At 46.3% G+C, this 27564-nt stretch overlaps 2 protein-coding genes across 2 annotated transcripts; both read left to right on the top strand.

The window, feature by feature from the left end:
* The first annotated feature begins 2000 nt into the window (after positions 1-2000).
* Positions 2001-9637, top strand: vhl (von Hippel-Lindau tumor suppressor). Its single transcript, XM_078209384.1, has 3 exons — positions 2001-2263; positions 4875-5012; positions 7955-9637. The coding sequence occupies exons 1-3, from the start codon at positions 2059-2061 to the stop codon at positions 8137-8139; spliced, it is 528 nt and encodes a 175-aa protein (XP_078065510.1). The 5' UTR covers positions 2001-2058; the 3' UTR covers positions 8140-9637.
* Positions 9638-11471: 1834 nt separating this feature from the next.
* On the top strand, positions 11472-25924 carry LOC144491851 (uncharacterized). Its single transcript, XM_078210142.1, has 5 exons — positions 11472-11549; positions 18337-18367; positions 25138-25257; positions 25358-25471; positions 25890-25924. The coding sequence occupies exons 1-5, from the start codon at positions 11472-11474 to the stop codon at positions 25922-25924; spliced, it is 378 nt and encodes a 125-aa protein (XP_078066268.1).
* Positions 25925-27564: the final 1640 nt, after the last annotated feature.

Below are 27564 nucleotides of genomic sequence, written 5' to 3'. Positions count from 1 at the left end.
CAAGGTTAAAATCCAACAGGTTTATTTGGAATCACAAGCTTTCGGAGCGCTGCTCCTTCATCAGCTGAGTGTCCTGGGCCTATGCCTTCATCAGGTCACTCACCTGATGAAGGAGCAGCGCTCCAAAAGCTCATGATTCCAAATAAACTTGTTGGACTTTAACCTGGTGTCGTGAGGCTTTTTACTGTGCCCACCCCAGCCCAACACCAGCATCTCCACATCACTTTTATTCATTACCTCACACAAATGTAGTCTTGTTAAAATCCTGAATTCTTTCCAGCTGCTAAACAGGCTGTCTTCTTTCTGCTGCTCTGGGGCAAGTTTTCCAGGGTTTTTTCACTCAATCCTCCTGGGTATAATCAAATGGACTTCCAGCAACATGGCACCCTCTGGCGACTTCAATCTTTAAATCTCCATGAAGTCCCTCTCTTCAAACAGGAAATCTGTTCTCACCAGCATTCTGCTCTCACAACAATAGCTTCCCTGCTTCTAACCCAGTGTCTCTCTCTTTAGGGTTTCCGAGTCTGTACATTGCAAGGCCAGCTGCCCTTTACTTTGTGTTCAGATGCTAAACATGGCACCTTACTTTCAATAAGGCTTGTCCTGGGCCTATGCCAACCAGATCGCATGGGTTTGTCTTCAGTCAGATTTAGTAGGAATAACGTCCTCCATTACTCCATTTTACTTCAAATTAAAGCAGGTGGCTTAAACATGACCGTCTTATAAAACCTTGTATTTGTAACAGGGTCACACGCCTCTTTACATTCATCATGAACTTCTTGTTGTGCTTCAGACAATTCCCGTTTCACATCTTTCTTCAACAACTTACGCAGTTGAGCTAACATTTTAAGTTCAGTTAGAAATCACAAGTAGTATTGGACTATGACTGGAAAACATCTAAGCTCAGACACACCAGTGAAAGAGAAGTTTGGGGCAATAGTTAGTGCCCATAGTGAAGTCAGTCATCATCATTTGTGCATCTCAATAGTTAACAGGTAAGAACCGTTTTAGCACTTGGAAGGGAAGAAACCTCAATGGATGAATTCATAGATGGAATTCTGCAAGAAGGGAACAGATTTTGCTGTTGATAGCACATTCGAGGACTTGAAAGGAAGAGGAGGTTGTAGATAGGGCAAGAGTTTGATGGGGGTCAATTGTGATGCGGGTCAAAGGTACTTTTTTGAAGAGATATGAGTGAGGATGGCAAAGGTAGGAAGGATAACACCTGGAGTGAAGCATCAAAAAAAGCAAGTAACCTTGGATACCACATTACCACTGTACCTCTCTCCTAAAAAATTTAAACTGGGTTAATGAGTCACAACTTACCATTGATAGACAAGGGGGAGTTAGGAATTCTTGGGGGAGAGAAGAGGTGGGTAGTGTGGACAGCAAAGTGCACTTGACGCCACAGCTAGATTAGCCATGATTTTACTAAATAGCAGAGGTTTATGGGCTGAATGACCCGCCCCTAAGTCCTATTGACAAATCCATGCTGACTCTGGTCACCACCTATTTACCTGAATGCTCTGTCATTCGGCGCCAGTGCAAATGTTAGCAGTTCACCCGCAGCATATGACAGGACTGAATGAAGAGAGTTTGTTCCAGGACCGTGGTTACCAATAGGGAGGTGGGGCAGCTTCAGTGCCATCCAATTAAATAGATTGATTGACATAAATGTTGACCAATCAGCATTTAGAACCGCTACTCGCCGTACAGTCACCATGGTAACCGTCAATCATTCACGCAGCGATTCCGACCAATCAGTAAATCCAATTCCATTAATGGGTGGATACCGCTAATCCAGCCAATCAGGGTGGCTCCAGTTACCCCAGGCCCAGCCAATCAGGGCGGTTCCAGCCATCCCAGCAAAACCAATCAGAGCGCAGATAGCCCAGCGTAGCCAATCGGGATGGCCACAACCATCCCAGGCTCGGCCAATCAGAGCATAGATAGTCCAGAACAGCCAATCCGGGCGGGTCCAGCTATCGCGGCAAAGCCAATCAGGACGGTTGAAGCCCGGCTCAGCCAATCCGGTTTGAGTGGCGCAGAGCTGCAGAGATGCCGGAGAATGTGAATGTGGAGCCCGAAGAGGCCGAGGTCCTGGGCCGGCTCCGCTCTTACCACAACCGGGAGCTCTCGTTTGTCACCTTCTGTAATCGTACAAGTCGCAGTGTGCGGCCCGTCTGGATTGACTACCGCGGGGAACCCGTCCCGTACGACAAGATGGCGGCAAACAGCGGCCGCAGGATGAACACTTTTCTGGGTAAGCGGGCGGGGTATCTGGGTGGGTGTATTGAGGTGGGCGATGCGGGTATTGGGGTGGATGTGTTTCAGGGTGGGCGTATTAAGGATATCAGGGTGGGTGTATTGGGGACATAGGGTGGGCGATGGGGCTGTTGGGGCCGGGTGATGCGGGTATTGGGTAGTAAGTGTTTATGTTTACTTAAAGGGATGACGGTGGATAGGCAATGGCAAAGGCTTACAAGGGGAATTAGAGATAGTATTAGATCCAAGAAAGAGGAATACAGATTGGCCAGAAAAAAAACAGACCCAAGGATTGGGAACAGTTTAGAATCAACAAAGGAAGACCAAGGGATTAATTAAGAAGGGGAAAATAGAGTACGAGAGTAAGCTTGCAGGCAACATAAAAACTGACTGTAAAAGTTGCCATGGGTATGTGAAGAAAAAGCTATTGGTGAAGAATGTCTTAGTCAGAAACTGGAATTTATAATGGGAACAAAGAAATAGCTAACCAACTGAAAACATACTTTGGTTCTGTCTTCACAAAGGAGGAAACAAATAACATACTAGAAATGTTGGGGCACGCAGGGTTTAGTGGGAGGGAGAAGCTGAAGGAAATTGGTATTAGTAGAGAAATGGTGTTGAGAAAACTGATGGGACTGAAGGCCAATAAATCCGCAGGGCCTGATAATTTATATCCCAGAGTACTTAAGGAAGTGGCCCTAGAAATAGGGGATGCATTGATGGTCCTCTTCCAAGATTCTATAGACTCTGGAACAGTTGCTACAGATGAGCTATTCTCCAATGTAACTGCACTATGGAGTTACTATGCACTATGAAAACATGGAGTTATAAACCGCAATGTCGGTAGTGGAGAAAATTCTAGAGTCCATTATCAAAGATTTAATAGCAGAGCAGTTGGAAAACAGTGGCAGAATCGGACAGAGTCAGCATGGATTTACGGGAGGGAATCATGCTTGACAAATTTACTGGAATTCTTTGAGGTTGTGTCTAGTAGAATTGACAAGGGGGCATCAGTCGATGTGGTTTTTTCCGACTTTCAGAAGGCTTTCAACAATGTCCCATACAAGAGATTAGTGTAAAATTAGTGCACATGGGATTGGAGATAGTGTATTGAGAAGGATAGAAAACTGGTTGACAGACAGGAATAGGAATAAGCTGGTCTTTTTCCAAATGGCAGCCAGTGGCTACTGGGATACTGCAGGGATCGGTGAGAGGACCCCAGCTATTCACAATATGTATTAATAATAAGATGAGGGAATTAAATGTAACATCTCCAAATTTGAAGATGACACAAAGCTGGGTGTGAGAGTGAGCTGTGAGGAGGGATGCAGAGATGCTTCAGTATGAATTGAACAAGCTGAGTGAGTGAGCAAATGAATGGCAGATGCAATATCATAGAATCCCTACAGTACAGAAGGAGGTTATTTGATCCATTGAGTCTGCACCAACAACAATCCCACCCAGGGCCTATCCCTGTAACCCCATGTATTTACTTTGCCAATCCTGCTAACCACTAAGGGACAATTCAGCATGGCCAATCAAGCTAACCTGCACATCTTTGGACTTTGGGAGGAAACCGGAGCACCCAGAGGAAACCCACGCAGATACGGAGAGAACATGTAAATTCCACATACAAAGCTGGAATTGAACGGGGGTCCCTGGCATTGCGAGGTGACAGTGTTAACCATCGTGCAGCTCCCATCGTATAATGTGAATATATATGTGGTTGTCCATTTTTGTAGCAAAAACAGGAAGGCAGATTATTATCTGACTATAAATTGAGAGAGGGGAATGTGCAACGAGACCTGGGTGTCCTCGTACACCAGTCACTGAAGGTAAGCATGCAGATGCAGCAGGTGGTAAAGAAGGCAAACAGTATGTTGGCTTTCATGGCAAGAGGATTTGATACAGGAGCAGGATTATTGCTGCAATTATGCAGGGCCTTGTTGAGACCACACCTGGAATATTGTGTGCAGGTTTGCTCTTTTTATCTGAGGAAGGATGTTCTTGTGGAGTGTAGAGAAGATTTACCAATTGATTCCTGGGATGGCAGGACTGATGTATGAAGAGAGATTGAGTCGATTAGGAGTATATTCACTGGAATTCAGAAGAATGAGGGGAGATCTCATAGAAACCTATAAAATTGTAACAGGACTAGACAGAGTAGATTTAAGAAGGATGTTTCTGAAGGTGGGGAAGTCCAGAAGCAAGGGTCATAGTCTAAGGATTATAGAGTAAGCTTTTTAGGCCTGAGATGAGAAATTTCTTCACCCAGAGGGTGGTAAGCCTGATGAATTTGTTACCACAGAAAACAGTTGAGGCCAAAGCATTGTATGTTTTCAAGAAGGAACTAGATATAGCTCTTGAGCTAAAGGATATGAGGGGAAGGCAGGATCAGGGTATTGAATTGGATGATCAACCATGAGCATAATGAATGACAGCGCAGGCTCAAAAGGCTGAATGGCCTCCTCCTATTTTCTGTGTTTCTATGTATTTAGAATGATGAGCTATTCATGTTGACGTCGGGTGAAGTTGTCTAATGCCTGCCCTTGTGGGTTTGTGTTCTGAAGTATTGCTTTGCTTAACCTGCCTTATTTGGTATTTCTCAGGTCACCCGTGGATGTTCCGTGATGCGATTTCTGATGACCGGCTTCTTGTCAATGGACACGAAGTCTTTGTACCACCCCCTGGGCAGGTTAATGAAGTTGGCCAACCTCGATACATCATGGTTAACATCACCATACCAGGTAACCTGTGCGCCCCTGATTGGCATGGAAGCTCATTATAGACTACTTTCACTACAAATCTGTGCCTCAGTCGTGCCTGCTTTGGCATGGTCATAAATGGTACTTTCCATTTTTAGTTTGTGGTCAACTTTGCCAGTCTCGTTTTGCATGCTGCACTTGTCTTCAATGCAGGGAGGGATTTGAAGCTGGTGTTCCCTCTCCAGATGAGGGCAATATCATTCATGTTCCTCAGATGGCAGCTCTCCTTTTCCCTTTACAAGACTACCTCCATAGGTTTGTAAAATGAGAATGATCACATTCCCCAATGTTTGACAAAAAAACTGCCACAGTGATTGGAAGGGAGAGAAAAACCATAAGATGGAGGAATAGCAGTAGGCCATTCAGCCCATCAAGTCTGTTTTGCCATTCGATGAGATCATAACTGATCTGATGTGATAATCCTCAACTTTACTTTCCCATCTTATCCCCATAACCTTTGATTCCTTTACTGATGAAAAATATATCTATCTCAGTCTTGAACATACTTAACAACCCAGCCCCACAGCCCTCTGTGGTAAAGAATTCCACAGACTAACTACCCTCTGAGAGAAGAAATTCCTCCTCATTTCTGTCTCAAATAGGTGATCCCTTACTCTGAGATTGTACCTTCTGGTCCTAGACTCTCCCACAAGGGGAAACAGCCTCTCAGCATCTCCACTGTCAAGCCCCCTGAGAATCCTATATGTCTCAATAAGATCGCCTCTCATTCTTCTAATCTCCAATGAGTACAGGCCCATCCTACTCAATCTTTCCTCATGAGAAAATCCCTCCATACCCAGGATCAACCTAGTAAACAATCTCTGGACTGTCTCCAATGCCAGTATATATTTCATTAGATAAGAGAATCAAAACTGTTCACAGTATTCCAAAAATATAAAAGCGCCTTCTTCCTGGCACTTTTGGACAGGTCTCAGTGGACATGCATTTAGCTAGGCAAGGTGTTATGGTTCAGGTCAGAAATTCCAAAGAGTTGTATGGAGTCCGCTTGGATCATAAATTTTGCATCCTGAATTTGGCTTGGATAAACACTAGATGTTTCTCTTCAGATATGATTCAAGTGACCCATGAGATTTGTGAGACATGATTTTCCACTCACAAAGCTATGCTGACTTTCCCTAATCAGTCCCTGCCTCTCTAAATGCCTGTAGATCTGTCTCAGAATATCTTCTAACAACTTACCCACTACAGACATTAGGCTTACCGGTCTGTAGTTCCCAGGCTTTTTCATGCAGCCCTTCTTAAACAAAGGCACTACTTTTGCCACCCTCCAATCTTCAGGCAATTCACCTGTGGCACCAGCGAGTTCACAGCCAACTACAGTGAATGGATTTTTCTGTTAATCACATCACACATTGAATCCATGTGTTCAATGTAAGTGAACTGGCAAATGAGGTTAAGGGACAGGTCAATAGAGGTGCAGTGGTAGACATTGAAAGGAATGTTTCAGGAAACCCAGAACAAGATACATTCCAATGAGAAAGAAAAATTCAAGGGGAGGACCCACCATCTGTGGTTCACTAAAAATGATAAAGACAGGATCAAACTGAAAGAAAAAGCTAGTTACTGGCTGGGAGCTTTTGTCAAACAAAGTTTATTTAAAAATATAGTTAACATGTATAGTAAGAAAATTAGCAAGGACTTTTATCAATTACAAACAATCATGATAATGTATAACTCTTAACAAAGATATCTACAATGTCCCAGTCAAACCAATCCCATAGACAAAAGACTGTTTTCACAGGCTCAACACAACACAACTAATGCTCACGTGATACTGGAAATCGTGTCCTTTGGTTGAAGTCTGCAGTTCTCTGGATTCACTCTGAACAGTTTGAAGACCTTCCCAAAACACCAGAGAGCCTGTGGTCCAGCCCCACCAACAGCAGATTTTCACTTTTTAGGAGAACAAGAGAATTTCCAAAAAAAACAGGGAGAGAGAAAAAAAACACTACTTTTTAACTTGCTGTCCCTTCTAAAACTCAAACCTGTAGCTCCAGACTGAAAGTAAAAAATAAACTGTCCAAAATCACATGACCATCCTCCTAACAATACAGGTCGTATAACTAATCCCAAAGTAAACACAAACAACCCCATTTAAACCACTTAAGTAGCAATAAAAGGACTCATTGTAGTCAGCCTGGCAACATGATATCAGCTAAAGCTGTGAGCTGAGAAACAATGACTGTGAGAGCTGTAGAGATCATGATTTTAGAAAAATCTCTTAAAGGTACACAAGATCACAAAGGAGTTACTTTATCATCCAAGGATTTGAGTTGAGCTGCATTTTTTGGAGAATGTTTTCTGCTGGCAGGGCAGTTGTACAGTTATAAAGAAAACTGACCCAGTTGGCTCAATTGTTGGCATACCTGCCTCTGCATCAGAAGGTAATGGGCATAAGCACCACTCTAGTAGGTTTGATGCTTGTACAGTATTGAGAGCCTTCTGCACTGTCAGAGGTGCTGTCTTTAAGATGAGATGTTAAACTGAGGCCCAATCTACTCGAGTGGATGTAAAAGATCACATGACGCTGCTATAAAAAGAGGGTTTTGTCTTGGTGCCCTAGGCAATATTGAGCTCTGAACCAATATTTAAACACATGATCTGGGCACTTTTTTTTCCTGTTTGTGGGAGCTTGCTGCGCATTTGCTTGCAGCATTTCCTACATTTCAGCAGTGTTTACATTTCAGCAGTACTTGATTGGCTGTGAAGTGCTACATAATCTGAAATCATGAAAGGCATGGTTTTTCTCATTTCTGCTATTACAATGTATTGGAAAGATCTATCGTATAATGATCTGTTTGAGGAAAATTTAAACTGTACAACTTCTCTTCAGTTTTTGTCGAGTACAAATTTGGATGCTGCTTTACATTAAAGCTCAGATGGTGTGTTTTCTCTTTATTCAGTTTATACACTAAAGGAGAGGTGTCTGCAAGTGGTCCGGAGCTTTGTGAAGCGAGAGGATTACAGAAACCTGGAGATTGTTGGATCACTTTACGATGACCTGGAGGATCAGCCACAGATCCTAAAAGATCTTCAGCGACTTCAGAAGCAGCTGGCTGAAACGGAGGAGACCTTAGAAGCTGACTAACTTGGGGTTTTCTCGAGCTTCCTCCTATTTTCCTTTTCCCCCTCCCATCTCTCCCAAATCGAGACTTGTATGTTATATAAAGCCAAGCTGAAAGTGCCCCGGTCTATATACAGGAGCAGAATGGACCAATTCAGTTATTTCAAATGTGTGAATGAATGGTAACTGCACAGTGTGATTGTGGTGTAAAGCTGTGATCAAAACTCCGTTCTGATCTTCTAAATGCTTCGACATATATTGTGCTGTAAATTTTTCATTTTTCTTCATCTTTCTCTTCCTTGGATCAAACAGTTGCTTTTGCAAATAACCAAAGTGTTGTAATGATCACCTCCTTGTTTCCCGTCACAGTTCTGCGGGTGAATACAGCACTCGATGTGTTACTGGGCAGCAAGGTCCCAGATCTTGTGTAGTTAGTTGGCTAATCTCAACATTAGGTAACAGGATCTTGCATTTGATCATGGTTGCCAGAGAGAGAGGGAAGGCAGAGTCCGCTGTAGATCCAGGGATGACACTTGGGGGGAGGGGGGGGAGACTCATTCTGCACAAAGGAGATTGTACTAGGTGAGCTGTCTGGTGAATTCCCTATTGGATTTATTGGTGACGATTTTATGTTTGCAACTCTAGTTCTGCTTTCCCTCAGATTTGTCCCCAAGTATGGACTGACCAGGTTCTATGCAGGTTTGATATAACTTCTGTACTTTTAAATTCTATCCCTCTAAAAGCGAGTGCCAGTGTTATTTTTGTAATTGCTGTTAACCCGCATCACTATTTTTAGTGATGTGTGTGTAAAAATTGCTCTGTTCCTCTACTCCATTTAAGCACTTATTTTCCAAGGAACGTGAGGCCTCTGTTTTTTTCTCACACAACTATATATAGAACTTCATTTCCATTTCAATTCTCAGTCTGTTTATTAATGTCTCCCTATATTTTGTTAGTCTTTTTCTGTTCAGCTCCACCCCACCCCATTCCTCCTGCTTGTGCACACATTGGTGTCCTCTGCCAATTTTGAAATAGTATTTCTTATTTGAGCTCGTCATTTCTGTAGATTGAAAACAAATGTGGTCCCAGCACTGATCCCAGTGCTGTGCCACTTCCCACCTTATGCCTTGTGTGGCTTTGTGAGGTTTATTTTCCATCCTGTGACACACCTTATCCCACCTATACTTCGGCAACAAGTGGCTATTCTTCAAGTGTGAGGCCAGATAGTGCTTTAGCAAAATATTAAACCATCGATTCCTGATCTGTGGCACTGTGGTCACTACTAACACCCTGGCTATATTGATCTCTTACTGAGGCTAACTAAAGTAGAACCACCATTTTCATAACGCAAGCCTTGCCATGAATTTTTGATGGAATGATTGGCACCATCTCATTGTATCTATTTTAGATAGCTGCACCTGTGATATCTGTACAGTGAACCCTTGTATATATTTTGTATGTTATTAAATGTATGTTATACATATGTATATTGTGTACATTATGGCAATGGTTCTAAAACGACTTCAGTGAGTCAGTTAGAATTATTCTCTGTGACACTTGCTGATCCTGAGCTAGATCAAAACAAAACTAATCAGCAGGATCTGGCAATGATGTTAACACTGACCCTATGTCACTATTAGGAGGTCCAATGATATATGTAGGTTCGGTGGATTAGCCATGGTAAATGCATTGGGGTTATGGGAATAGGCTGAGGAGGTGGGCCTGGGTAAGATGCTCTTTCAGAGAGTGGAGACTTGATGGGCCGAATGGCCGCCTTTTGCACTGTAGTGATTCTATCGATCGTTTACCACACTGGGATGGGGATCTGACATTGACCAGTCTCTGGGGAGAGGTCTGAGACTGACCAATCTGGGGGTCAGAGACTGACCAGTCTCTGGATTGGAGGTCTGACACTGACCAGTTTCTGGGTTGGGCTGGGGATCTGACACGGACCAGTCTCTGGATTGGGCTGGGGTTTTTATACTGACCAGTCGCTGGGCTGGGGCTCTCTCACTGACCAGTCTTTGGATTGGGGATTTGACACTTACCAGTTTCTGGGTTGGTTTGGGGGTCTGACACTGATCAGTCTCTGGGTTGGTTTGGGGGTCTGACACTGACCAGTCTCTGGGTTGGGTTGGGCTGGAGGGGTCTAACACTGACAGTCTCTGGGTTGGGGTTTTACACTGACCAGTCTCTGGGTTGGGTTGGAGTTTTTACACTGACCAGTCTCTGGGCTGGGGGTCTGACACGGACCAGTCTCTGGGTTGGGGTTTTACACTGACCAGTCTCTGGGTTGGGTTGGGTTGGGGTTTTACACTGACCAGTCTCTGGGCTGGGGGTCTGACACGGACCCAGTCTCTGGGCTGGGGTCTGATACTGACAAGTCTCTGGGTTGGGGTTTTATACTGACCAGTCTCTGGGCTGGGGGTCTCGCACTGACCCAGTCTCTGGATTGGGCTGGGGTTCTCGCACTGACCCAGTCTCTGGATTGGGTTGGGGGTTTTACACTGACCAGTCTCTGGGCTGGGGGTCTCACACTGACCCAGTCTCTGGATTGGGCTGGGGGATTTACACTGACCAGTGTCTGGGTTGGGGGTCTGACACTGATCAGTCTGAGCTGGGTTGGGGGTCTCACACTGACCCAATCTCTGGATTGGGTTGGGGGTTTTACACTGACCAGTCTCTGGGTTGGGGGTCTGACATTGACCAGTCTCTGGGCTGGAGGTCTCACATTGGTCAGTTTTTGGATTGGGGGTTTTACACTGACCAGTCTCGGCTGGGCTGGGGGTCTCACACTGACCAGTCACTGGGCTGGGGGTCTCTGACACTGAACCGGATACTGAGTGAAACGTTGTCCGTTGTCACTCCCGCGTCACTATGGCTTTGGTTCCCGGTTAGTGAAATGTATCAAAACTGACCCGGTCCTGGGGAACTGACCCGCGTGTACCCGGTCCTGAGGAACTGACCCGCGTGTACCCGGTCCTGAGGAACTGACCCGCGTGTACCCGGTCCTGAGGAACTGACCCGCGTGTACCCGGTCCTGAGGAACTGACCCGCGTGTACCCGGTCCTGAGGAACTGACCCGCGTGTACCCGGTCCTGAGGAACTGACCCGCGTGTACCCGGTCCTGAGGAACTGACCCGCGTGTACCCGGTCCTGAGGAACTGACCCGCGTGTACCCGGTCCTGAGGAACTGACCCGCGTGTAACCGGTCCTGAGCTGTAGCTGGAACTGATCATGCAGAAAAGGAGGAACCGCCCTCCGCGCAAATGGTAAGCCTTGAACATCCTTTTCATGACCATGATCACCCAAGCTGCTTCATTGCTAATTCCGTGTCCTCTTCATTTTCACCTAGCATGTCCATCTGGGATAAAAATGACCCTGCTATTTATCCTCATCCCATCACCAATCACTGGACTATGCTGAAATACCAGGTATGGCACACTACAGAGGAGCTGGGGCAATAATTGTATCAATCACATTGTGTGGCTGGATCAGGAAGGGAGACTGGGCTGGAGCAGACATGAACACTGGGCTGGGGAGCAAGAAGGAGACTGGAACCAAAAGAAAATGCTGGAAAATCTCAGCTGCTTTGGCAGCATCTCGAATGAGAGAAAAGAGCTGAGAGTCCATATGACGCTTTGTCAAAGCAAAGAGGCATAGAAAGTGGGAGATATTTATACTGCAGGGCCCCCTTTCTTTACCTTTCTCCCCCTTTTCTAAATTTTACCTCTGTCCCATCCATCCCCCCCCCCGCCCCCCGCCCCCCCGCCCTCCTCCAACATCTTCATCTGTCATAGCTTACCCTTTCATTTTAGCTTCTCTGCCATTTGGCCATTCACACCCTTTATTCTCTCTGGACAGCCATTAGCAGTCTTTTCCCCTGGTTTCTGTGGCTATGACTCATCTTTTATTCCCTGGATAAAGTAGGGGGAAAGAGTTGGGGGGGGGAGGGGGAGAAGAAAAATGAAGAAAGACAATAAAGAAATAAAAGGTAGAGAACAGTAAAAACCTAAATAAAATCGATCAGGAATGAACACTGGGCTGGAGCAGGAAGGAGACTGGGCTGGATCGCGAAGGTAGACTGGGCTGGATCGGGAAGGTAGACTGGGCTGGATCAGGAAAGTAGACTGGGCTGGATCAGGAAGGAGACTGGGCTGGAGCAGGAAGGAGACTGGGCTGGATCGGGAAGGTAGACTGGGCTGGAGCAGGAATGAACCCTGGGCTGGATCGGGAAGGTAGACTGGGCTGGAGCAGGAATGAACTTCGGGCTGGAGCAGGAAGGTAGACTGGGCTGGATCAGGAAGGTAGACTGGGCTGGATCAGGAAAGTAGACTGGGCTGGATCAGGAAGGAGACTGGGCTGGATCGGGAAGGTAGACTGGGCTGGAGCAGGAATGAACCCTGGGCTGGATCAGGAAGGTAGACTGGGCTGGATCAGGAAAGTAGACTGGGCTGGATCAGGAAGGAGACTGGGCTGGATCGGGAAGGTAGACTGGGCTGGAGCAGGAATGAACCCTGGGCTGGATCAGGAAGGTAGACTGGGCTGGAGCAGGAATGAACTTCGGGCCGGAGCAGGAAGGAGACTGGGCTGGAGCAGGAAGGGGGACATTGTGCTTACCCTTTGGTTGCCCCAGGGTCACTAATCAAACATCTCAAATGTCCACTTTTGTCACTAATATTTTGGGATGATCCAATCAAACTAAACAGTGACCACGACACCACACAAAAGAAGTGTCATATGCCCCCCACCGAAAAAAAACCAAAAATACCTTTCCAACTAAATCAGGGTTGTATTATTGACATGGTGGGCCTTCCAGCACATAGGCTAGTGTCCCTGCTTGTGAACTGGAAGCTGCAGATTCAAGTCCCACTTCAGGACTTGATGGCCACTGAAGGAAAGTTTTGTTTATTATTCCTTTCTCAGAGTTACTAAGCCAACGCACAGGGTGGAAGGGGCAAGCCCCTAATCCATCTTCTTGCTTTCTCCAAAAAACAATTTAATTTTTGGTCCCCAGACAAGGGACATACCAGATCCAAATTGAAGGAACCGATATTACACCTGATCTCACACTTGATCGTTGTCAAAAGGCCAGAAGGTGCAATCATGATGTGGCCAAACAGGTTGATTATCAGCCTGTAATTCCTTTCAATAAGCCTAATGGCAGGAAGTAAGAACGGGAGAATTTGCTGGTTAGCCAACTGCAGAAGGCAATGGTGATCCATTGCAGTTCTTTGCCATGCATAATCATGGAGCAATCCAGTGGAAGTCCATGGTTGCCAATGCCCTCTCAGGGCATGGTACCTGAGGGAAGAGAATTGTTGATGTATACAAGATACGCTGTACACTTGGTGTCCCCTGTTTGTAATCCTTCCTCTTCAGGGTCATCCTGATACCTCTGTGTAGTCGGAATCTGAAATCATTTACAGTCTTTAATCGAACCTTTGAGACAGGGTGAATTATTCTATGCCTCTTGTGAGAGGGAGTTGCTTACACAGCAGAGTAACAGCCTGTATAACCCGGCAAGGCTTTTAAATGAATCCCATAAACAAAGTCATTGGACCTGTTGAAATTTACTAATTCCTAATGACCCGAAAAACTCTCATTTCAGCATCCAGTCATTGTTTAATTAATTCCAGAGCTGTTCCTCACCAGTCTATCTGGTGTCCAATCTATGAATCGATTGCTGTTTGTGTGAAGCATTTTCTGATGTCAGTCTTAAAGTTAAACTTTATTAATTGTTAACCTTTGTCCCCTTGTTCTACTTTTATTCTTTCATTTAAAGCAATATTCGAGACTTCGTTTTTTCACCTTGCCAATTTCTCTGACTTGCTGAAATTACAGTAAGTCTCACAACACCAGGTTAAAGTCCAACAGGTCTATTTGGTAGCAAAAGCCACTAGCTTTCAGAGCGCTTGCTGCTCCTTCGTCAGGTGAGTGGGAGTTCTAGTCACAAACAGGGCATATAAAGACACAAACTCAATTTACAAAATAATTGTTGGGATGCGACTCTTTACAGGTAATCAAGTCTCAAAGGTAGAGACAATGTGAGTGGAGAGAGCGTTAAGCACAGGTTAAAGAGATGCGTATTGTCTCCAGACAGGACAGTTAGTGAGATTTTGCAAGCCCAGGCAAGTCATGGGGGTTACAGATAGTGTGACATGAACCCAAGATCCTGGTTGAGGCCATCCTCATGTGTGTGGAACTTGGCTATCAGTCTCTGCTCAGCGACTCTGCGCTGTCGTGTGTCATGAAGGCCGCCTTGGAGAACGCTTACCCGAAGATCAGAGGCCGAATGCCCGTGACCGCTGAAGTGTTCCCCAACTGGAAGAGAACACTCTTGCCTGGTGATTGTCGAGCGGTGTTCATTCATCCGTTGTCGTAGCGTCTGCATGGTCTCCCCAATGTACCATGCCTTGGGACATCCTTTCCTGCAGTGTATCAGGTAGACAACGTTGGCCGAGTTGCAAGAGTATTTACCGTGTACCTGGTGGATGGTGTTCTCACATGAGATGATGGCATCCGTATCGATGATCCGGCACGTCTTGCAGAGGTTGCTGTGACAGGGTTGTGTGGTGTCGTGGTCACTGTTCTCCTGAAGGCTGGGTAGTTTGCTGCGGACAGTAGTCTGTTTGAGGTTGTGCGGTTGTTTGAAGGCAAGAAGTGGGGATGTGGGGATGGCCTTAGCAAGATGTTCGTCTTCATCAATGACATGTTGAAGGCTCCGGAGAAGATGTCGTAGCTTCTCCGCTCCGGGGAAGTACTGGACGACGAAGGGTATTCTGTCCGCCGTCTCCCGTGTTTGTCTTCTGAGGGGGTCGGTACGGTTTTTCGCTGTGGCGCGTCGGAACTTTCGATCGATGAGTCGAGCACCATGCCCTGTTCTTATGAGGGATCTTTCAGCATCTGGAGGTGTCTGTTGCGATCCTCCTCATCTGAGCAGATCCTGTGTATACGGAGGGTTTGTCTATAGGGGATGGCTTCTTTAACGTGTTTAGGGTGGAAGCTGGAGAAGTGGAGCATCCTGAGGTTATCCGTGGGCTTGCGGTACAGTGAGGTGCTGAGGTGACTGTCCTTGATGGAGATGCGTGTGTCCAAGAATGCAACCAATTCCGGAGAGTAGTCCATGGTGAGTCTGATGGTGGGATGGAACTTGTTGATGTCATCATATAGTTGTTTCAATGATTGTTCGCCATGAGTCCAAAGGAAGAAAATGTCATCGATGTATCTAGTGTATAGCATCGGTTGAAGGTCCTGTGCGGTGAAGAGGTCTTGTTCGAACCTGTGCATGAAGATGTTGGCATATTGCGGTGCGAATTTGGTCCCCATGGCTGTTCCGTGTGTCTGGATGAAGAACTGGTTGTTGAAGGTGAAGACATTGTGGTCCAGGATGAAGCGGATGAGTTGTAAAATTGCATCTGGAGACTGTTGCGACACTACGGACTTCCTACAGAAACTCAGCACACATGGAGCAGTTGAACCAGGAGCACTCCTTGTCACAATGGATGTCTCGGCACTCTACACCAGCATCCCCCACGACGATGGCATTGCTGCAACTGCCTCAGTACTCAACGCCGACAACTGCCAGTCTCCAGATGCAATTTTACAACTCATCTGCTTTATCCTGGACCACAATGTCTTCACCTTCAACAATCAGTTCTTCATCCAGACACACGGAACAGCCATGATGACCAAATTCGCATCTCAATATGGCAACATCTTCATGCACAGGTTCGAATAAGACCTCTTCACCGCACAGGACCTTCAACCGATGCTATACACTAGATACATCGATGACATTTTCTTCCTTTGGACTCATGGTGAACAATCATTGAAACAACTATATGATGACATCAACAAGTTCCATCCCACCATCAGACTCACCATGGACTACTCTCCGGAATCGGTTGCATTCTTGGACACACGCATCTCCATTAAGGACGGTCACCTCCGCACTTCACTGTACCGCAAGCCCACAGATAACCTCACGATGCTCCACTTTTCCAGCTTCCACCCTAAACATGTTAAAGAAGCCATCCCCTATGGACAAGCCCTCCGTATACACAGGATCTGCTCAGACGAGGAAGATCGCAACAGACACCTCCAGACGCTGAAAGATCCCTCATAAGAACAGGATATGGCGCTTGACTCATCGATCGACAGTTCCGACGCGCCACAGCGAAAAACCGCACCAGCCTCCTCGGAAGACAAACACGGGAGATGGCGGACAGAGTACCCTTCGTCGTCCAGTACTTCCCCGGAGCAGAGAAGCTACAACATCTTCTCCGGAGCCTTCAACATGTCATTGATGAAGACGAACATCTTGCCAAGGCCATCCCCACACCCCCACTTCTTGCCTTCAAACAACCGCACAACCTTAAACAGACTATTGTCCGCAGCAAACTACCCAGTCTTCAGGAGAACAGTGACCACGACACCACACAACCCTGCCACAGCAACCTCTGCAAGACGTGCCGGATCATCGACACGGATGCCATCATCTCACGTGAGAACACCAGCCACCAGGTACACGGTACATATTCTTGCAAATCAGCCAACGTTGTCTACCTGATACGCTGCAAGAAAGGATGTCCCGAGGCATGGTACATTGGGGAGACCATGCAGACGCTAAGACAGCGGATGAATGAACACCGCTCGACAATCACCAGGCAAGAGTGTTCTATTCTTGTTGGGGAACACTTCAGCGGTCACGGGCATTCGGCCTCTGATCTTTGGGTAAGCGTTCTCCAAGGCGGCCTTCACGACACACGACAGCGCTGAGTCGCTGAGCAGAGACTGATAGCCAAGTTCCGCACACATGAGGACGGCCTCAACCGGGATCTTGGGTTCATGTCACACTATCTGTAACCCCCATGACTTGCCTGGGCTTGCAAAATCTCATTAACTGTCCTGTCTGGAGACAATACACATCTCCTTAACCTGTGCTTAACGCTCTCTCCACTCACATTGTCTGTACCTTTGAGACTTGATTACCTGTAAAGACTCGCATTCCAACCATTATTTTGTAAATTGAGTTTGTGTCTTTATATGCCCTGTTTGTGACTAGAACTTTCACTCACCTGATGAAGGGCAGCGCTCCGAAAGTTAGTGGCTTTTCCTACGAAATTAACCTGTTGGACTTTAACCTGGTGTTGTGAGACTTCTTACTGTGTTTACCCCAGTCCAACGCCAGCATCTCCACATCATTGCTGAAATTAGCCAGTGGGTGCTTTGGAATGAAGCTTCCAAACTGTGTTGATATTCTGAAGTTTTCCCTTTCGCTCTTTTGTCCTTTTCTCTGGTCCTTAGGGTAGCACTCCTGCTTCTGAATCAAAATGTTATGGGTTCAAGTCCCACTCTAGAGCCTGAGCACAAAATCCTGGCAAATACTCCCAGTGCCTGTACTGCGGGTGCTCTGCACTGTCAGATGAAATGTTAAAACAGGTCCTGTCTGCTCTGTCAAGGTCTACGTGACCCCACAGCTCTCAAAGAAGAGTAGGGGAGATTTCTCTGGGGTCCTGGCCAATACTAATCCCTCAATCACTAAGATTTTGTCACTATTGCATTGCTGTTTGTGGGAGATTGCTGTGCATACATTGGCTCAGTAAGAAGTTTAACAACACCAGGTTAAAGTCCAACAGGTTTATTTGGTAGCAAAAGCCACACAAGCTTTCGGAGCTCCAGATTTCCTACATAAACATGTTTCAGAAGTACTTGAGATTGTGAAGAGTGCTGCAGGTGTGTAATGTTTCTCATCTTTCGATTTCCCATGACCTGCAGATGTCTTGTAAAATAAACATATAACCACCATTCTCCCTGTCATTTTTGGGTTCAAGAAGACTTTATATAAGATCATATCTAGATAATGTACTGACAGTAAGACTTCAAAGGGAAATCGGATGTGGCATATTTAGCCAAAGGTAATAAGGGAATTTCACAGTAACTTCATTGCAGTGTTAATGTAAGCCTTACTTGTGACTAATAAATAAACTTTAAAAACTTTTTTTGCTTTAAGGTACAACAGAAGGACAGTGATAAGATAAGACAGCGGGGATGAATTCAGTGGAAGACTGTGTTTGTGGTACAAGAAATTGGGGACATGATGAGAGGGTGGGTGGTTGGGGTAGACCGAGTCAATAGTGATCAGTAATTTGGGCATAATGCTTTGCTCTATAATCTATAATTGTTCTGAAAAATGATTAAATGTTTCTATTTTTGCAGTCACCTGGATTAAGCCTCAGTGTGCCTGACGGTAAGTAGATTGGAATCAATGTATAATTGACAGACATGGGTTAACATTAGGAACATATATATTTACAGAATAATTCTCAGTAAATTACTGTGAACAGAACACAGTGACTGTCGCTGAGCTCCTGGTTAATTAAGTTCAGATATTAGTGCAAATTTATAGAATCCCTACAAGAAGCAGGTTGCAAAATGAATCCCATTCGGCGCATCAAGTTTGTACTGACTCTCCGGTGCAGCATCTTACAAAGACCCCCCCCCCCCCCCCCCCCCCCCCACCCCACCTCTCCCAACCCCGTGTCCTAACAGCGTAAACCAACGCATTTACCATCGCTAATCTATCTAATCTATCCCTGGACCCTAAGGGGCAATAAAGGGGCAATAGTACACCTAACCTGCACATTTTTGGACAGTGGGAGGAAACTGGAGCACCCGGAGGAAACCCATGCAGACACGAGGAAAATGTGCAGACTCCACACTGACAGTGACCAAAGGGAGGAATTCCCTGGTGCTCTGAGGCAGCTGTGCTAACCATTGTGCCACAGTGTTGCCCTGGTACGGTGTCAGTGATTACAGTCGGTGGGATTGGAGTCAGTGATTACAGTCGGTGGGATTGGAGTCAGTGATTACAGTCAGTGGGATTGGAGTCAGTGATTACAGTCGGTGGGATTGGAGTCAGTGATTACAGTCGGTGGGATTGGTGTCAGTGATTACAGTCGGTGGGATTGGAGTCAGTGATTACAGTCGGTGGGATTGGAGTCAGTGATTACAGTCAGTGGGATTGGAGTCAGTGATTACAGTCAATGGGATTGGTGTCAGTGATTACAGTCGGTGGGATTGGAGTCAGTGATTACAGTCGGTGGGATTGGAGTCAGTGATTACAGTCAGTGGGATTGGAGTCAGTGATTACAGTCGGTGGGATTGGAGTCAGTGATTACAGTCGGTGGGATTGGTGTCAGTGATTACAGTCGGTGGGATTGGAGTCAGTGATTACAGTCGGTGGGATTGGAGTCAGTGATTACAGTCAGTGGGATTGGAGTCAGTGATTACAGTCAGTGGGATTGGAGTCAGTGATTACAGTCGGTGGGATTGGAGTCAGTGATTACAGTCGGTGGGATTGGAGTCAGTGATTACAGTTGGTGGGATTGGAGTCAATGATTACAGTCGGTGGGATTGGAGTCAGTGATCACAGTCGGTGGGATTGGAGTCAGTGATCACAGTCGGTGGGATTGGAGTCAGTGATCACAGTCGGTGGGATTGGAGTCAGTGATTACAGTTGGTGGGATTGGAGTCAATGATTACAGTCGGTGGGATTCAAGCCAGTGATTGCAGTCAGTGGCATTGCAGTCAGTGGCATTGGAGTCAGTGGCATTAGAGTCAGTGGTTATAGTCAGTGGGACTGGAGTCAGTGATTACAGTCGGTGGGATTGGAGTCAGTGGGATTGGAGTCAGTGGGATTGGAGTCAGTGGTTATAGTCAGTGGCATTGGAGTCAGTGGCATTAGAGTCAGTGGTTATAGTCAGTGGGACTGGAGTCAGTGATTACAGTCGGTGGGATTGGAGTCAGTGGGATTGGAGTCAGTGGGATTGGAGTCAGTGGTTATAGTCAGTGGGATTGGAGTCAGTGATTACAGTCAGTGGGATTGGAGTCAGTGATAACAGTCGGTGGGATTGGAGTCAGTGGGATTGGAGTCAGTGGTTATAGTCAGTGGGATTGGAGTCAGTGATAACAGTCGGTGGGATTGGAGTCAGTGATAACAGTCAGTGGGATTGGAGTCAATGATAACAGTCGGTGGGATTGGAGTCAGTGATTACAGTCGGTGGGACTGGAGTCAGTGATTACAGTCGGTGGGATTGGAGTCAGTGGGACTGGAGTCAGTGATTACAGTCAGTGGGATTGGAGTCAGTGGGATTGGAGTCAGTGATTACAGTCGGTGGGATTCAAGCCAGTGATTGCAGTCAGTGGGATTGCAGTCAGTGGCATTGGAGTCAGTGGCATTGGAGTCAGTGGGATTGGAGTCAGTGGTTATAGTCAGTGGGACTGGAGTCAGTGATTACAGTCAGTGGGATTGGAGTCAGTGATAACAGTCGGTGGGATTGGAGTCAGTGATAACAGTCGGTGGGATTGGAGTCAGTGATTACAGTCGGTGGGATTGGAGTCAGTGGGATTGGAGTCAGTGGTTATAGTCAGTGGGACTGGAGTCAGTGATTACAGTCAGTGGGATTGGAGTCAGTGATAACAGTCAGTGGGATTGGAGTCAGTGATAACAGTCGGTGGGATTGGAGTCAGTGATAACAGTCGGTGGGATTGGAGTCAGTGATTACAGTCGGTGGGATTGGAGTCAGTGATTACAGTCGGTGGGATTGGAGTCAGTGGTTATAGTCAGTGGGATTGGAGTCAGTGATTACAGTCGGTGGGATTGGAGTCAGTGATAACAGTCGGTGGGATTGGAGTCAGTGATAACAGTCGGTGGGATTGGAGTCAGTGATTACAGTCGGTGGGATTGGAGTCAGTGGGATTGGAGTCAGTGGTTATAGTCAGTGGGACTGGAGTCAGTGATTACAGTCAGTGGGATTGGAGTCAGTGATAACAGTCAGTGGGATTGGAGTCAGTGGTTATAGTCAGTGGGACTGGAGTCAGTGATTACAGTCAGTGGGATTGGAGTCAGTGATAACAGTCGGTGGGATTGGAGTCAGTGATAACAGTCGGTGGGATTGGAGTCAGTGGTTATAGTCAGTGGGACTGGAGTCAGTGATTACAGTCAGTGGGATTGGAGTCAGTGGTTATAGTCAGTGGGATTGGAGTCAGTGATAACAGTCAATGGGATTGGAGTCAGTGGTTATAGTCAGTGGGACTGGAGTCAGTGATTACAGTCAGTGGGATTGGAGTCAGTGATTATAGTCGGTGGGATTGGAGTCAGTGATTATAGTCAGTGGGACTGGAGTCAGTGATTACAGTCAGTGGGATTACAGTCAGTGGGATTGGAGTCAGTGATTACAGTCAGTGGGATTGGAGTCAGTGATTATAGTCGGTGGGACTGGAGTCAGTGATTACAGTCGGTGGGATTGGAGTCAGTGATAACAGTCAGTGGGATTGGAGTCAGTGATTACAGTCAATGGGATTGGTGTCAGTGATTACAGTCGGTGGGATTGGAGTCAGTGATTACAGTCGGTGGGATTGGAGTCAGTGATAACAGTCAGTGGGATTGGAGTCAGTGATTACAGTCGGTGGGATTGGAGTCAGTGATAACAGTCGGTGGGATTGGAGTCAGTGATAACAGTCGGTGGGATTGGAGTCAGTGATTACAGTCGGTGGGATTGGAGTCAGTGGGATTGGAGTCAGTGGTTATAGTCAGTGGGACTGGAGTCAGTGATTACAGTCAGTGGGATTGGAGTCAGTGATAACAGTCAGTGGGATTGGAGTCAGTGGTTATAGTCAGTGGGACTGGAGTCAGTGATTACAGTCAGTGGGATTGGAGTCAGTGATAACAGTCGGTGGGATTGGAGTCAGTGATAACAGTCGGTGGGATTGGAGTCAGTGGTTATAGTCAGTGGGACTGGAGTCAGTGATTACAGTCAGTGGGATTGGAGTCAGTGGTTATAGTCAGTGGGATTGGAGTCAGTGATAACAGTCAATGGGATTGGAGTCAGTGGTTATAGTCAGTGGGACTGGAGTCAGTGATTACAGTCAGTGGGATTGGAGTCAGTGATTATAGTCGGTGGGATTGGAGTCAGTGATTATAGTCAGTGGGACTGGAGTCAGTGATTACAGTCAGTGGGATTACAGTCAGTGGGATTGGAGTCAGTGATTACAGTCAGTGGGATTGGAGTCAGTGATTATAGTCGGTGGGACTGGAGTCAGTGATTACAGTCGGTGGGATTGGAGTCAGTGATAACAGTCAGTGGGATTGGAGTCAGTGATTACAGTCAATGGGATTGGTGTCAGTGATTACAGTCGGTGGGATTGGAGTCAGTGATTACAGTCGGTGGGATTGGAGTCAGTGATAACAGTCAGTGGGATTGGAGTCAGTGATTACAGTCAATGGGATTGGTGTCATTGATTACAGTCGGTGGGATTGGAGTCAGTGATTACAGTCGGTGGGATTGGAGTCAGTGATTACAGTCAATGGGATTGGTGTCAGTGATTACAGTCGGTGGGATTGGAGTCAGTGATTACAGTCGGTGGGATTGGAGTCAGTGATTATAGTCAGTGGGACTGGAGTCAGTGATTACAGTCAGTGGGATTGGAGTCAGTGATTACAGTCAGTGGGATTGGAGTCAGTGATTACAGTCGGTGGGATTGGAGTCAGTGATTATAGTCAGTGGGACTGGAGTCAGTGATTACAGTCAGTGGGATTGGAGTCAGTGGGATTGGAGTCAGTGATTACAGTCAGTGGGATTGGAGTCAGTGAATATAGTCGGTGGGACTGGAGTCAGTGATTACAGTCGGTTGGATTGGAGTCAGTGATAACAGTCAGTGGGATTGGAGTCAGTGATTACAGTCAATGGGATTGGTGTCAGTGATTATAGTCGGTGGGAATGGAGTCAGTGATTACAGTCGGTGGGATTGGAGTCAGTGATAACAGTCAGTGGGATTGGAGTCAGTGATTACAGTCAATGGGATTGGTGTCAGTGATTACAGTCGGTGGGATTGGAGTCAGTGATTACAGTCGGTGGGATTGGAGTCAGTGATTACAGTCGGTGGGATTGGAGTCAGTGATTACAGTCGGTGGGATTGGAGACAGTGATTACAGTGGGTGGGATTGGAGTCAGTGATTACAGTGGGTGGGATTGGAGTCAATGATTACAGTTGGTGGGATTGGAGTCAGTGATTACAGTCGGTGGGACTGGAGCCAGTGATTACAGTCGGTGGGATTGGAGTCAGTGATTACAGTCAGTGGGACTGGAGTCAGTGATTACAGTCGGTGGGATTGGAGTCAGTGATTACAGTCAGTGGGACTGGAGTCAGTGATTACAGTCGGTGGGTTTGGAGTCAGTGATTATAGTCAGTGGGACTGGAGTCAGTGATTACAGTCAGTGGGATTACAGTCAGTGGGATTGGAGTCAGTGATTACAGTCAGTGGGATTGGAGTCAGTGATTATAGTCGGTGGGACTGGAGTCAGTGATTACAGTCGGTGGGATTGGAGTCAGTGATAACAGTCAGTGGGATTGGAGTCAGTGATTACAGTCAATGGGATTGGTGTCAGTGATTACAGTCGGTGGGATTGGAGTCAGTGATTACAGTCGGTGGGATTGGAGTCAGTGATAACAGTCAGTGGGATTGGAGTCAGTGATTACAGTCAATGGGATTGGTGTCATTGATTACAGTCGGTGGGATTGGAGTCAGTGATTACAGTCGCTGGGATTGGAGTCAGTGATTACAGTCAATGGGATTGGTGTCAGTGATTACAGTCGGTGGGATTGGAGTCAGTGATTACAGTCGGTGGGATTGGAGTCAGTGATTATAGTCAGTGGGACTGGAGTCAGTGATTACAGTCAGTGGGATTGGAGTCAGTGGGATTGGAGTCAGTGATTACAGTCAGTGGGATTGGAGTCAGTGATTACAGTCGGTGGGATTGGAGTCAGTGATTATAGTCAGTGGGACTGGAGTCAGTGATTACAGTCAGTGGGATTGGAGTCAGTGGGATTGGAGTCAGTGATTACAGTCAGTGGGATTGGAGTCAGTGATTATAGTCGGTGGGACTGGAGTCAGTGATTACAGTCGGTGGGATTGGAGTCAGTGATAACAGTCAGTGGGATTGGAGTCAGTGATTACAGTCAATGGGATTGGTGTCAGTGATTACAGTCGGTGGGAATGGAGTCAGTGATTACAGTCGGTGGGATTGGAGTCAGTGATAACAGTCAGTGGGATTGGAGTCAGTGATTACAGTCAATGGGATTGGTGTCAGTGATTACAGTCGGTGGGATTGGAGTCAGTGATTACAGTCGGTGGGATTGGAGTCAGTGATTACAGTCGGTGGGATTGGAGTCAGTGATTACAGTCGGTGGGATTGGAGACAGTGATTACAGTGGGTGGGATTGGAGTCAGTGATTACAGTGGGTGGGATTGGAGTCAATGATTACAGTTGGTGGGATTGGAGTCAGTGATTACAGTCGGTGGGACTGGAGCCAGTGATTACAGTCGGTGGGATTGGAGTCAGTGATTACAGTCAGTGGGACTGGAGTCAGTGATTACAGTCGGTGGGATTGGAGTCAGTGATTACAGTCGGTGGGATTGGAGTCAGTGATTACAGTCGGTGGGATTGGAGTCAGTGATTACAGTGGGTGGGATTGGAGTCAGTGATTACAGTGGGTGGGATTGGAGTCAATGATTACAGTCGGTGGGATTGGAGTCAGTGATTACAGTCGGTGGGACTGGAGCCAGTGATTACAGTCGGTGGGATTGGAGTCAGTGATTACAGTCAGTGGGACTGGAGTCAGTGATTACAGTCGGTGGGTTTGGAGTCAGTGATTACAGTCGGTGGGATTGGAGTCAGTGATTACAGTGGGTGGGATTGGAGTCAGTGATTACAGTCGGTGGGATTGGAGTCAGTGGGATCGGAGTCACTGATTACAGTTGGTGGTATGGGCTTGTTGCCTTAGGTAAGTGAAGTTATTTACTATAAATAAAATGTGCTCAGTGCTTTAATATTTGCAATATAATGCAGACTCATTAGCATTGATTTGAAATGAAATCTGGGTTCATCGATTGATAGGTGTGATTTTTCACTAACTGTTGGCTCTTAATAACCCAGTTTTTTTATCTCTAATGTTTAGAGTCTCCACCCTATTATAAAGAGTCAATGTCCCGTTTTCGCTGTAACGGCTGTTTGAGTAGCGTCGCAATGTCAAGGATTAGTGACTACCTGGTGGATGAGTTTAGTGAGATGAAGCCAGGTCTGCCTCAGTTGCAATTCTTTTTCATCATTTCACTGTGATGAAGACTTGTACATAGAAAATAATGAGCCATATTTTGCTTTTTTTCCCAAATGGGTAGGTGCCTATCCAGCCACTAAACCTAGGGTTCCTGTTGAGTTTGCAAATCCATATGAAGAGATGAAGCTGAGCAGCTTTAGATATTGGATCGAAGGAGATTTCTGTGGCAACCTTTGTAAGTACAGTGTATTCTTAACAATGGGTATTTGTACAAATGGCAATGTAATATGCCCACTGTCCTGGGATTAACAAAGAGTCAGGCCATATAGATGAGGAAAGTCCCATGCTTAATTCCGGGATTTTAACCTAGTTCGCTAACGGATTTGAGCTCCTGTCCATTGGATGGACTGGAAATACCACCAGGGATCCCAAACATGAAGAATTTGAAGCCACTGAGGTTTTTGTGTGGTTTGTATTTGATTGCAGATAGAATTGAAGTGAGGGATTGGGCTGCTGCATTTTAACTGTGGCTAAAAATAACCTGATTTATGATGGAGAGGAATTTTTCTTGGCTGCAAAATGCCAATAGTCTGAATGAGTCTGTGTCCTTCATTAATTCTCATATAACTGTTCACCAAATTTCATCCCTTCAGGTCCAATGGTGCGAAATAAAGTTCCGGCATGGTAACTGCAGCAATCTGTGACCTGAGATCCTGTGAGCTCCTCTCTGCGTATTTATTTCTGACAGGTTTTGACACTTTGCTCAATTTTCGCACAACTTTTCTATCAAGTCTTAGGCATTTTAAATAAACCATGTAACCAGTGAGAATTCGAACTTGCCATTTGATAACAGTTACAGGCTAGGCTTGTATTTACTGAGCTTCTCTCTCTCTGATGTTATTGTTTAAATATATCTTCCAGCCTCCAACTTTCCCTGCTAGATCAGCAGAACCCTGAGAAAAGCAAGAGTTTAAGACCAACCCCATAGAATCCCTAATGTGCAGAAGGAGGCCATTCAACCCAATAAGTCTCCAACAGAAAATCTTACTCAGGCTCATTTCCCACCCCCCCCAACTCCGCCCTAACCCTATAATCCCACACATTTACCACAGCCAATCCGCCTAACCTCCACATGTTTGGTTTATGTATGTATAAAACACGTCATTTCAGCTTCATGACATGCCAATGATTTCGTTTTGCAGCCTCTGTTGCCCTCTTTTTAGGGTGTAGTCAAATCCAGCAGACATCTGCATACAGCCTCACTCACAGGTGGTAAGGGAGATGAATGACCAGTTGTTATCTTTTAATGACATTGGCAGGCAGGGCCTTGGTTTGATCATTCATTTGAAAGTCAGCACATTCAACAATTGTAGCAACTCCCCACCTTACCCCGCCCTGTTGAAAATTACATTAAAAACTGGAGCTTGAATTTACAATCCTCTGGAAAGAGTTGGACCAAATAAGCCAGGTTATCACCCAGTGAAACATCAATTCACGTACCAACGGGCATCCGCAATAGGGGGGAATGTAAATTCACCACCAGAGTATCCTGGGATCAGAGTGTGGGAATTCCCAGTGTATCCTGGGATCAGAGTGCAGGAATTCCCAGTGTATCCTGGGATTAGAATGTGGAAATTCCCGGTGTATCCTAGGATCAGGGAATTCACCAGCTAAGAACCGGACATTGGGCTGCATCAGAAGCGATGAAATAAACAATTGGAGAGGGTGCTTTTTTCACTGTAATGTGGGGGTGGTGGGAATGAAGATGTTTTTGGAATGTGGGAATTTTAGGAATGTGAAAGTTTTGGGAATATGGGGGTGGTGGGAATGTGAGCGTGGTGGGAATGTGAAGGTGGCAAGAATGTGGGGGTTTTGGGTATAGAAATCATAGAAAGAAACCCTACAGTGCAGAAGGAGGCCATTCGGCCCATCGAGTCTGCACCGACCACAATCCCACCCAGGCCCTACCCCCATATCCCTACATATTTACCCGCTAATTCCTCTAACCTACACATCTTAGGACACTAAGGGGCAATTTTAGCATGGTCAATCAACCCAACCTGCACATCTTTGGACTGTGGGAGGAAACCGGAGCACCCGGAGGAAACTCACACAGACACGAGGAGAATGTGCAAACTCCACACAGGCAGTGACCCAAGCCGGGAATCGAACCCAGGTCCCTGGAGCTGTGAAGCAGCAGTGCTAACCACTGTGCTACCGTGCCGCCCTGTGTGGAGAAAGTGGAAATGTGGAGGTGTGAGCTGCAGAAGAACAAGATTGAAAGGATAGCCACAACATAGGTTTAGATGGAAAGCGATCAGTTACTGA

This window comes from Mustelus asterias, chromosome 3, assembly GCF_964213995.1.
Source record: "Mustelus asterias chromosome 3, sMusAst1.hap1.1, whole genome shotgun sequence".
NCBI lineage: Eukaryota > Metazoa > Chordata > Chondrichthyes > Carcharhiniformes > Triakidae > Mustelus > Mustelus asterias.
Note: the sequence above shows the minus strand (reverse complement) of the source record. Positions and strands in the feature narration are given on the sequence as shown.

What these genes read in the sequence shown, in the direction of transcription:
- LOC144491851 (XM_078210142.1), top strand. Translation starts at nt 11,472, where the DNA reads ATGTCCATCTGGGATAAAAATGACCCTGCTATTTATCCTCATCCCATC. An exon ending in AAGCCTCAGTGTGCCTGACG is followed by an intron (nt 18,368 to 25,137) that starts GTAAGTAGATTG and finishes TCTAATGTTTAG; the next exon opens with AGTCTCCACCCTATTATAAA. An exon ending in AGATTTCTGTGGCAACCTTT is followed by an intron (nt 25,472 to 25,889) that starts GTAAGTACAGTG and finishes TCATCCCTTCAG; the next exon opens with GTCCAATGGTGCGAAATAAA.
- vhl (XM_078209384.1), top strand. Translation starts at nt 2,059, where the DNA reads ATGCCGGAGAATGTGAATGTGGAGCCCGAAGAGGCCGAGGTCCTGGGC. An exon ending in CAGGATGAACACTTTTCTGG is followed by an intron (nt 2,264 to 4,874) that starts GTAAGCGGGCGG and finishes GGTATTTCTCAG; the next exon opens with GTCACCCGTGGATGTTCCGT. An exon ending in GGTTAACATCACCATACCAG is followed by an intron (nt 5,013 to 7,954) that starts GTAACCTGTGCG and finishes CTCTTTATTCAG; the next exon opens with TTTATACACTAAAGGAGAGG.